At 52.3% G+C, this 11908-nt stretch overlaps 2 protein-coding genes across 2 annotated transcripts; both read right to left on the reverse strand.

The window, feature by feature from the left end:
* Positions 1 to 1828: 1828 nt before the first annotated feature.
* Positions 1829 to 2903, reverse strand: PV07_12621 (uncharacterized protein). The gene has a single exon (XM_016400163.1). It carries the CDS (start codon positions 2868 to 2870, stop codon positions 1929 to 1931), a length of 942 nt encoding a protein of 313 aa, XP_016242190.1. The 5' UTR covers positions 2871 to 2903; the 3' UTR covers positions 1829 to 1928.
* A 2801-nt stretch (positions 2904 to 5704) lies between these two features.
* On the reverse strand, positions 5705 to 10571 carry PV07_12622 (uncharacterized protein; the record flags this gene model as incomplete). The annotated part of the gene is made up of 12 exons (XM_016400164.1): positions 9725 to 10571; positions 9534 to 9660; positions 9422 to 9478; positions 9328 to 9365; positions 8312 to 8352; positions 8182 to 8244; positions 7611 to 8132; positions 7247 to 7556; positions 6949 to 7137; positions 6471 to 6841; positions 6340 to 6427; positions 5705 to 6192 (listed from the first exon to the last, which is right to left on the reverse strand). Exons 1-12 carry the CDS (start codon positions 10458 to 10460, stop codon positions 5705 to 5707), a joined length of 3030 nt encoding a protein of 1009 aa, XP_016242191.1. The 5' UTR covers positions 10461 to 10571.
* Positions 10572 to 11908: the final 1337 nt, after the last annotated feature.

The following is an 11908-nucleotide window of genomic DNA, read 5'->3' on the forward strand; positions in this document are numbered from 1 at the left end:
GGGAGCCATATTGTATAATTGGATTTGCCTTGTAAAATCAGGCGATTTTTTGTTCTTGTAGAGCAGCCCCTGGCCCCCCCCCCCCCCCCCCCCCCAAAACCCGCCTGTTGTTCCACCTTTTCTGTGGCGACCAAGGACCGGCACGCCTGTGTCGTCGTGGAACTGTTACACCTATAGCGTTGTAGGATCATCAGGCGCGCCTGTGGCACGAGAAATGAGGGTCGGTGGGAGTAGTGGATCGTGGCCGATTGGCGCTCGGCCAGAGAGTCAATTTGACTAGGTAGGCACAGCCACACACCCCGCGGTGTTGGTCTGTCCAAGGATCGAGAGGGTCTAGACGATAAATAGGCTGATCCGTGATAGAATCGCCTGTGGTGGAGGGCGCGATTTGTTGTTGGTTTGACTGCCTGCGAGGTTCCGACCAGGACACCTTCGCCGCACAATCAACACCCACAAATCCGCAAAAAGAAGGATAGGTAATTCCCGCTAGATAGCCAGGAAAGGATGGCCTAGGATGAACCAAACGACGCTTGAGCAACGCGCAATCAAGCGTTTAGGCGCTCATAACCTGTAGAACCAACTGGATTGATTGTCTATCTAGTAGTTTGGCGTGCCGGCGTGAATGCTACCTGGCTAACCTTCCCGATTGGGTTAGGGCAACACTTTAGCGAAGACGAATCATATCCTTTCGCGCGACTAGTGAACTGGGGCTAGGTTCTGAGCCTGAACGTCCAAGTGGGCGAAAGGTTAGGTGTTAAGGTGGCTGGGTTGGTTGTCTGTCTGAGAGAACCTCTCGCAACAAAAACGTAAAGAACCCTCTGGCCCTGGGCCTCGCCCTAAACAAGACTAGCCAATCACAGCTCGATCTCAACCCTCTGAACAGTCCAGCCTCTTGTGCACAGTCAATCACCTACGAGTAACCATCCCCTATCTGAACTCCAGTACATGCCTCCCCTATCGGTCATTCCTTGGCGCCCTCGCTCAAAGCCTCGATGTCGAATCCTGGCGAGCTGGCCACTGGCCAGCCTAAACATAACCTGCTCAGTCGTCCGGCGGATCTTCTCGAGTCGGGGCTCGGCAAGGCGCTTGCCCTCTTGCAACATCCCAATGATCTTTTTCAACAATAACGGGCCTATCCCCCAGATCAACCACGACGGAACTAATAGCCTCCCTTAGCTTTTCAATCTCTCTGATGTCAGCCTTCATATGGCTGACAGCGTTCTTAACTGCCCAGATGCCACAATCATACATATTCTCCTGTACATTTGACTTGATGGTTCGGCGCAGCGGTTCTTGATTGTACACTTCACATTTCAACCATTCCGCAAGGAAGCCGCGTGCTAGGCGAGTCTCCGATGTCGTTTCCCCAGAATTCAGCATCGTCAAGGAAATCGTGACGGCGTCGCAAATGAACAAGACCCAATGGCGGCCTTTCCCGAAAGGTGTTGGGTCGTTATTGAATAGGATCATCCTCACCGAGGGCTCCATCAACGGGCTCCATTGTATGAACGTCGTGTAGCCTTTCTGCGTGTTGCATTGGTTTCTCCCAAAGGTGAAGTCCCCGGTGTCGATGACCCTAAAATCTCGGTGATTCTTTGGGCGTTGAGCGGCGATGCCAGCCATGATGAAGGCGCGGTTCACCCGCCCGTCGTTCAGGGGGTCCAGTTTTGCCGTCTCGAGATCCTTCCTGCTCACCGTTTGGCCTGTACAGTCAGGGAGGTCAATACGGTAATTGTAGCCGTTGTCCCTTCCGAATTTGAGGTCCCATTGATCGAGCTCGCTATCCAACTGAAGCATTGCTTGCTCGTCGCGCATCTGGACGTATTCGAGTGCTTGTAAATGTGCAAGGATACCACGTTCAGCCATCCAGGCGTAGGCGGCTGGGTATTCGCCTGGAACTTTCATAGAGAGCAATGTTAAAGTCGCCGTCATTGCGTCCTGACCCGCCTCTTTGTATCTCCTGACGTCCACCTCGTCCAACAGCGGCTCCTCTTTGCCAAACTTACGGACGTACTTCTGAACCAAACCCCATGCGAAAGGCTGAACTCCATTCGGGTCCTTGATCGGATTCGCGAGATCCCGAGAGGTGTCCAACCCAGGCGCAGTAGGGCGTCTCTTTTCTTCCCCCGAGTCAGATTTGCCATTTCCGCCGTGGCGACGGACTTGCCAGCCTCGAGACCGTAGAGAGCTTGTGATATCTTTGGTTTCTTCGCCCTCAGATTGTGTTTGGAAAAGGTTGGGGACACCGATGATTGAGTGCTAGGAGGGCGAGGGTATTTCATTCTTGCCATATCCTCTTGAATCTGTTGACGCCACGCGTCAGCACCAATTTCATATCTATTGGCTTGATTGAGTTGTATCAAAGTGCCCTTCTGAGGCTCGGTGGAGCGCGAGCGTATGTCAAGGGTTGTAGACCACTGGCGCGTGCCATCCTGCTCGTAGGCCGGTCGCGGGGGAGGAGAGAAGGTTAGTGGGGCGTGAGAGCTTCCTCCCTGTGGCTGCGTTGTCTGAGGTTGCGGTGATCTAGGCGAATTGACCTGACGATCTGCTGAAGATGACTTTGCCTGAGGTTGTTGGCGGGGTCTGGGCACTAACGCTTTCGCATTGCCGGCCTGTCCTTTGTAATCCACCGGCTGCGTCCCGGTCTGTGTCTGGGATCGAGTCTCTGGTCGGTGCCGTACTGGATCGGCCGGTTTTCGCGCCGGGTCAGTTCGAGGCTGCTCTGTATCTTTGGGGCTTTGTACCGGGTCCTCAGCGTCCTGCACGGGGGCGTCCATGTCTTGTACTGGATCTGCCGAGCTCTGTATCGGCTGTCGAGGGTTTGGGAGAGGCTCCGCCTTCGTCTCCCACCAACCTCGTGTCTTCATCATCAAGTTGACGTAGTTCGGCGGCACTGAGGCACCAATCCACCACTGTCCCTCATGTTCATAAAGACCTTGCCGCTGGACGGTCTCGCTGAACTACTCCGATTGCTCCCTCTTCTTCACCATCTCAGGTAAGAAGTACTTCCATCCTTGGTCTCTCGTCCATCTGATATCTGCGGGGATGACATATCTTGCCCCATTGTAATAGCGAAGGGGGTCTTTCCAATGTCCGAGCCGTAGTATCATACGGTGGGAGGCGAGCCTGAGGACGTCGTATACGCTGATGTCGACCCAGTGCGGGCCGAGTCTGATCCGCTCGAGCTCGTCAAGGACGGCCGTGCTGTCTCCGAGGAAAGGGACGACGATCACGTCAAAGAACTCTTCTGAGGTCCAAGGTCTTAAGTTTTGAACGATGTGAATCTTTTTTTTTTCTCGATTCTCTCAAGTCCTTCGTGGCACTTTTGGATGCCCGGGGCCTGGATATAATATGTCGTCAGCCGGCGTCAGCTCTCGATCTTGCGTTCCCGCATCTTTCGCACCTTCTTCTTTGCTTTAACGAGGTCATTGAAGCGCGGGTTTTCCAAGACGCACTCGCTCTTCCCTCTCTGTCTTGTGCAAATCCAACAGTCATAGATGAAGTGGTCTCGCCAGGTGCTGATGTCATTGTAGAGCAAGTCCACATTTCCCCAGAATTCTAGAACTCTCTCCTCCTCACTCCAATCGACCCTATCGACGACCTCTTGGATTGGCGCTAGTCGGTTTTCTTCGACGAGCCAGAGATGAGTGAGAGGCGCATCCTTAGCGCGAGAGGGCCGTTCGGGAGGAGTAGGTGTAGGCCGCGATTGTTCGCTGTTGGCGCGACCTGACTTAGGTTAGGCACACGAGGGATGATATCTCCCGGTCTGGTCTGTTGATACGCCATTTCAGCGAGCAAGACCGTGTCGTGCAGCAGATTTCAAGAGGATCGCGGGCATACAGAAGGAGTTGCGGTGGTGAGCGCGGCAGAGAGATAAAAACTGTTGATCGTGTCAATCGCGAAGCTGAAGGTAAGGTCGGTAAGTGCAAAAGGGGTAATTGCGAGAGTCGACAAACGGAACTCTATCACGTGCGTTTGTCACTTCTCTCCCCACGTTACCTTGCGCAGTCATCTGAGCTTGATTCGGACTCTCTGTGAACGTCTCTTCAAGTCCATCTGTTTCACTCCTGGGGAGATAATGGCGTCACATTGCCGGTTCATGACTGCATTCCGGACAGTCATCTTGACCATCCTTGCGTCTCGCTGCTTCACTCCCGGACCGCGCACACTGTACTTGTGGGGGGCATTGCGGCCTGGCCTCGTAGATTTTGTATGGCATCGCCATCCTATGCGAATGGTCCTCTTGGCGGCATATGTCGTTTGGTTCTGATGCCACCTTCGCCAATAGCCAAGAAATGTCCCTACTATTGTCTTTGCGTCCACCGATCACACTGCTTTGCTCTGGCACCGGACGGCGCTAAAATAGTTAGCGTGAACCTTAATCTACCATCTTGATTCATTCGACATCCTTTGTAGTCCTCCGCTCGCGGCATCACCGTCTCTCTGGTGTCGAATTCGTGCTGGCGCCGCTTCAATACCTCCCTTCTTCCTTTATCAGCGAGCCACGGAGCCGAGTCGTGTGTCGGAACCGAAGCGGCGCGTTCGCAACCTCGACATTCACTGTCGTCTCCTCACCTCTGTCGATCGACCTTGATTTCTTCCCATAGCGCACTTCCCGCTTGCCTTGGGCCTGTTGGTTGTGGGGTCCAGAGTGAACGGCCGAAAGAGAAAGGGAAGTATAAGAGTTTTGTTGGGGAACAAAGATGGCCTTCCAGGGCGTGTGGGAGGCGTTACTGCAATGTAGGGGGTGTGAATGAAACCGAAGCCGCAGTCATTACCGGACCCGGCCTTAGTTTGGGCTGGCGACGATGAATGGTAGACCTCCCCTGCCGACCATGGCTGCGAGGTGGGAAAGACGACGGTTGCTTCACGTTTCCTCCACCGACTCGCCGAGAACTTCACGACTCCCATACTTCCTTCGGATTTCTTCCGGGAGACGAGGCATCTCGACTACGATACCGCGTCCGGGAATTTCTTGGTTCGGATACCTCTCGATGTTTGCGGTCTCGTCGATATTCGCTCGGCTCTTGCCTTTCTTCGTCCCACTGAAGTCGCGTCTCACTGGCATCTCTCCTACCAGGGTCCCCCTCCGGGTGGGCTACACCTAAGTGTTCCGCGAGGGAATCGGTTGGCCGGGGGTAAAACCTCTTCAGTCTGTTGGCCGCATATGCCCCGCTCAGTTGAGCACTGTCCGGCTCGGCCAGGGTATACGTTCCTCTTCCTGCACTCGCCTGCACAATTCTGAATGGACCGAACCATCGGAAGGCAAGTTTCTTTTCACTGGACATGTCGACTTTGCCCGGCGGTATCATGGCTCAACACGAGTGCGCCTTCCTCGAATGGTTCGCCAAGCAGGGTATGTCTTTTGTCGAACCGCTCCTTCCCTAGCCTCCGCATCCGATTCAAATGTGCAGCCGCTTCAGCAAGATCTTCATCTCTTCTATCCAGCGCCCGGGCTCTCGTCGCAATCAGGTCTTTGGTGTCAACAATTTTGTTCCAGTTCATCACGTTCCAGGTGGAAAATTTCAAGGCTCGATTGGGAGTATTGGCCGGTCCAAAAACTCGATTTCGTACGGCGTCACACCCGTGCTGGTCTTGACGGTCGTTCGGTCTGCCCAAAAGCACTGCATGTAAATGATTCATCCAGGCTCCGCTGCCGTCCGTCCGGCACATCGTCGACAACCCGTCCCTAACTCCTCTATGTCTAACTTTCCACCTGTCCGTTCGTCGGCGGATGGTAAGTGGAGGAGATGACTCTCTTTGTGCCGTATCGGTTCGCCAACGCTTCGGCCCAGCCCTTGTTTTCCGGACCGCCATCATGCAGGAGCCGCCGGAACACCCCGCGGCGGCAGATGATCTCCTCCCAGAGGAATTTCGTGAGGATGGCGCTATTTGCCTTTGCAGTTCCTCGGGCTTCTACCCACCCACTAAACTGGCTTCTTGCTTCGACGAGGTAGTGACTTCCAGCGGACGCCGGCGTCGTTGTCGGGTCGACGCTGATTTGCTCCCATCTCGCGTCGACCAAGGAGGGGGTCGTCTCGTTTTCCAAACGTTTACCATCCCGACATTGGCACTCAATGCAGGTTTTACAGAAGGTCGGTACATCTTTCCATTGCCCGACCCAAAAGTATCTATCGCTGACCCGCTTATTGGTAGCCTCTCTTCCTCGATGGCGAGAGTCATTGTGCGTCGCTTCGATGATTCTCAGTTTGTCGGTAGCCTTATCAACCACCCTTCGCGTGGGGAGGTTCCCACAAGGTCATCGGTATAAGTGGCCGCCTCTAACGAAGTAATTCTCGGATTCTTTGAGGAACGCCCGGTACTCACCGCGGCTCATACCTTGCGGTCGCTCATTGTCTCGTAAGAACTTGGCCAACCGCGTCGACTCGTCTGTGTATCCGTCTTCAAATAACCAGACTATGCGCGGCTGGGTTTCGCTTTCAGTTCGAATCCCGCGCGCGAATAACTACCGGCCTGACATGGACGAGGTCACTCCTGCCAGCTTTCCATTTGATGGGACGAATGCTGGCCCGGACGACAAGCATCCGTACTTCGAGCCAGTCGTCGATATCGGATTCCTCTTCGGCCTCTTCAAGATCCTCCTGTGTTCGTGGCCGGCGCGAAAGCGCGTCAGCTACCACGTTGTTCTTTCCTAGCACATATCTTACGTCAAAGGCAAAGCCTCTGATCCATGCGAGCCATTGATTGACAACCGCCCCAGGTAGGTCAGTCGACTGCCGGTTGAGCTGGGCGGCCAAGGTCACTGCATCTGTCTCGACGACGAAGGAGACCGAATACAGCCATCTCTTGAACTTCTTGAGAACCTTTAGAAGTCCTCGGGCTTCTCGCTTGAGTGCGTCATATTCGGATTCAGCTTTTGACCAACGCCTGATTCGTACCTCGCAGGCTTTCGTCTTCCTGGCGGGGGATCAACTTGCATAATCGCACCGCCCCAGCCGCGCAGAATGGCATCTACGGCGACCGCGATGTCCCCGGCTTCTCGTCGGTAGTCAAGGGATGTCAACGCCGGCGGAGTTGTCAAGGCAAGTTTCAATGCCTCCATCGCTTCTGTATGGATAGGCGACCAAACCCATGGAGCATTCTTACGGAGAAGGCTATACAAGGGGTCTGCGGTCACTGCAAAGTCAGGAATTCAGATGCGATAGTACACACCGATGCCGATGAACCCTCGCAACTCTTTCTGGTTGTTTGGCGTTCGGTCAGGTCAAGATTCTGGCGACTTTACTTTCCTGGGGATGTCTCCCTTCCTTGTCGCAGATGTAGCCGACAACTTCAATGCCAACCACACATAATTGCAGCTTTGGCCCAGCAATTGTGGCCCCAGCACGCTCGAGGTCCAGCCGAACTTCATCCAAATCCTGTATATGCTCGAGTACATACTTTCGGATTCCGGGCGCCACTTCCTGCTGACCGTAATCGGTTTTCGGGCCCTTGATGGCAATATCGCCTAGGAACAGTCGGGTCCTATCCGGGATCCGGCCACGTAGGATGTCATTTGTGATGCGTACGAACTGGGCCACAGAATTCGTGGCGCCCTGAGGGAGCGTCACACAGCGCACAGCCCCCAGCGGCGTTTATATCCCGGCCACGTCGCGACTATCCTTGTCGAGTTCAATCTGGTCATATCCGGATAGCCAGTCGAGTATCGAAGTCATCCACATCCCTGTGAATTCCTCTCCAAAGTCGTCCGAAGAAGGAGGTAAATTTGCATCCCGAACCGTCACCTTGTTGATGTTCTGCGCTGCAATCACCAGCCGGTATTCCCCCGACCTTTTCTTCTTAACTGGGAAATATGGGTTACGATACGGGCCATGGCCCCTCTCGAAGAGGCTCTTGCTTAGCTTTTCTCTAACCCGCTCAATGGTGACCGGCTCGAGGGCCTTCGGAATCGGAAAACTCTTCGCCTGCCATCGGACGTGAGGAACTGTTCTGATCTTCTGTGGCGGAGCAAGGTCATTGTGGACTCGGCCGATTTCCTTCCATGCCAACGCTCCCTCGCGGTTGGATAGGACTTCAACCAAGACCTCTTTCTCCGCGTCAGTGATGTCCTCTCCGATGATCAGCTTTTCCAGGCGTTCCTGCGCCAGTCTCTGCGCTCTGGGGAATGTTGCCTTGCGTCCGTGTATTCAGTTCGAAAATCGATATGGGCGGCCTTCGAACCCCTCGGCTCGTTCCCTTGCCTGCATTCGCACTCGTCTTTTTCGGTCCCAGACATGGTGGAAACTTAGGGACACACACGAGCGAAGAACAATCTCAGAAAGAAGATGTGAAGATAAAAACAGAGAATCACCTCATAAATTCTACAGAGGCCTAGCTTGGCAAATCGGCGGTCTACATGGGGTCCGGAATACTTCACGTGACTTGGCGGCGCGAACGCTCGGCGTTGCATGCCCGTTTTATGTCAAAAGCAACGAACCTAGGAAAGAGCTGCGAATTCCATGATTGGCATGCTCTCCCTGAGTGCGCGACACCACGAACTCATACCCGACGAACTGAGACCAGCCGCGAGTAAGACCCAGGCAGCACCGGCAGCCATCCCTAATCTCGATGCCGAAAACCGCCTTCCGGTTTAGCACCTACCACCATCGGAATTCCTAGAAAAAAGGCGCTCTTACGACAAGTCCCAACCCTCTTCCCCCCACATCTCAGCAGTGCTAGAGCCATCACAAAAGATGGATAGACGCCTCGAAATACGAAAATGTGACGCGATTATCGTTGGGAATGAATATCATCCATAGCTAGCCCCTCGTGACTTTGCTCCACCTCGCGCAGCTGATGTGTTTTACAACGTCGCGGCCGGTGTCATATGCTTCTCGTACCCATCAAACCCAATGGCGTTCGACGCCGTCGGGGCTAACAAGACATTTGACGAAGAAGGTATCTATTAACAAGACGATCCCACCACTGCACGATTTTCATCGCGGGTGAAAGACTCTACCAAGGAGATGTTTTAAGGACTGTTTATAGCGTCTTTAGTACACTCGTCAAGGTTACGTGGGTCAATGAGATGAGTGAGGATATAAGTGCTGCATATTAAATGCCATAAAGTTTGTTGACCACTTTATAAACTGCCTAATGCACTAACTACCTAATTATTTAAGTAAATTCGCAAAATGAAGATATCACTAAGAGGATTATTAGACGCAAGGTAGACCGCATAGGTCATGCTAGAGTCGGCCTATTATCTTTCACTTTTCGCCCCTTGCCCTTCTTCAAGGGTTGGATAACCTATGCTTTGGCGCAATATCTAAACAAATAAAGTTTTGCTGCATTCAGAACAAAAATCACCCCGTAAGAGTTTTTAACCGTACCTCGCTACTAAATCCCTAAGATTGCCGAGCATCCTAGGTATCAGACTTAGTTTGATGGGGAGATAAGGAAACGAACACGATTCACTGACTGCTCTCTTAACTGCTTGTCCTGAGTGAACAAAGCAGAAACGTGCGTATTGAACCTCCTGATTTGAAAAGTTAGCCCGAAACTCCGAGCAAAATTTCGGGCTACCTGCTCACAGTTTGTACAAATCGAGGCGACCCTGGTAGTCTTCTTCCGGAGGAGATTTCGGGACATAAGCATGATAGGCAGACAAATACTCTGCGCCGAACCTATTACAGGTCGGCATCCATTGACCGAACTCATCTGTTCAAGGGTTACCATTATGTTAATCGCGCCCCAAGCCTCAACAAATGCCACTTAGACTTACATTCATTGTGAGCGTAGAAACAGCAGGCATCGAAAATCAAAGAGGTATTCGTGCTAATATCAACTCCTGAGTTTGCGTACCAGAGATCCCCATGCACCAGTGAAGGTTTGACAGATCTGCCGGCGCTCTCGAGTGGGCGTAATAGACGGGGAATCACCTTGTCAAACAAAACAGGTATCAATGTGTCGAACTCTGGATCTGGGCCTTTCGCTGCGAGCTCCAGCTCAAGTGCCCGGCGCATGATGTTGGCGAAATAGGTCTCCCAACTGTCTTCCCAATGATTCAGTTGAGGTAGGTTGCCATTGTAGGTCGTGATGTGGAAACCGAACTTGCCCGTCGGAGATTGACTATCCTGATGTAAGCGTGCCAGCTGCCCCGTGAATTCCTCAGGATCAGGCATTTTGTCACTCATTTCCCGATACTCGCATAGAAAGAAATGGGTGTCCGGTGTATTCCGAAATGAACCCCAAGCAATCGGCTTTGGCACAAAGCCCGATCGTAGACTGTAGATGGCTTTCATGGATTCGAACTCTCCCTGGACCATACATTTGCCTATCTCGTTAGAAAGAATCTTGATAAAGAAAGACTTTATGCTCTGCTGATCTCCCAATTCAACATTGATGCGAGCAGTGTTGCTCCAGAAACTGGCCCCGTGCTCTTCAAAAGATATTATTCGACATCCCTGAGGAAGCTCGGCGATGATGCTCGCATCCACTCTGATATTCCCGTCATGCATGTTCGGATTTTGTAAAGCGTCGCACTTTCCGCTCGGGAAGCGCTTAAATGTCAGAAGTTTCTTTTGCGTATCTCCTCGCAAATTTATCAAGCTTATTCAGATGAAAAAAACCCCAGGGGAAATCCTCAGATAATAACGAAGTTAGTTTTAAATTTGTTCGGAGAAAAGGCCGAGATAACAAATAGAGCGGGTTAGCGTCGTGACACTCTATTGACGTCACTCGGGGGATGATTAACCACTTAATGTTTCTATTCCGCACAGGATCTCTTTTTTCAAGCGTCGGTTTTACACTCTACTCAAAATTGGCCGAAAGGGCTTTGACTGGGATGAAAGCTCATAACCGTTTGCACTATTTACATGCATGTCATTATGATTCATGTCCCGCAAGAGAAGCTTTCGAGATTCGTTCGCGCAAATCTTCATCCTCAATTTGCTTCACTTGGACCCCCGCTTCCTCCAATCGCTGTCTTCCTTCATTCATTTAGGCCAATAAAACTTCCGAGTTCAGTGATGCTGACGTAGATCAGTTTGATCACCTGGTTTGATTCTAGGATTCTGTCTACGCAGGCGCGATTTCCGCTTACGCGCTTGTTGCACGGCTCCATAGTCGCGCAGAGGATTGTTTGTTTTCCGGCAAACAACCCCAACTTGGTCATCTGCGGCATTGTGATTTTCGGCCACTTTGATCAGACGACAGTACTCAGCATGAATAGTACCCAGGTCGCCGGGTCTACAGTATCACCAGGCAATTCGAGTGAGTCGCTCGTGGATAATATCTCGCCGATCTCACCCATTGACGAGGACTACTCCAACACAGAATTTCGTCGTTCCAGGCGGTGAGAGTTGCGCTTTCTCTAGAGCGTCCTCCATGTAAGCATGGCGGTTGACCAGAGCTATTTTGGGATGCGACAATGATCAAGCTATGATGCGAGGTCACGTCAGAAAGTCAATAGGAATAGTAGAGCCGCCGAACCCGCTTTTGCTTTGAACGCTATCGTGAATCTCAAGATCCGCACCATCCACCGGTCCCCACCTACGGGGTTCGGACAAATTCTCCATGTTGCTAGGACTCGATTCCTTGATCGATTAGGTAATCAGGAATCAATTCTTGTGCGATTCCTACTTGTAGTTACTTGTAGAAGTTTTGGGAATCCCTCCGGACGGCGACTTCGACGGCGATTTCGTACCACGGCGATTTCGCTTAGTGCTTGGCAGAAGGATCCCACACCTAATTTAGCTAGTGTCTATTTTTCCGTGTCATGAATCTATTTCCTGTTGCTATTCCAGACCTCGCCGCCGCCTGACCTCGTCGCCGCATGTTTGTATAGCCAACCTTGGTGTTGATCTCTCAGTCTTCCTGTGAATTAGGCAGGAAGCCTTGTTGCCTGGCCTCGACTAGCCTAGTAGTCCGTTTGCGCACTCGTTTAAGCCTGCCACTGTCACTGCCA

This window comes from Cladophialophora immunda (genome assembly GCF_000835495.1).
Source record: "Cladophialophora immunda strain CBS 83496 unplaced genomic scaffold supercont1.30, whole genome shotgun sequence".
Lineage (NCBI taxonomy): Eukaryota > Fungi > Ascomycota > Eurotiomycetes > Chaetothyriales > Herpotrichiellaceae > Cladophialophora > Cladophialophora immunda.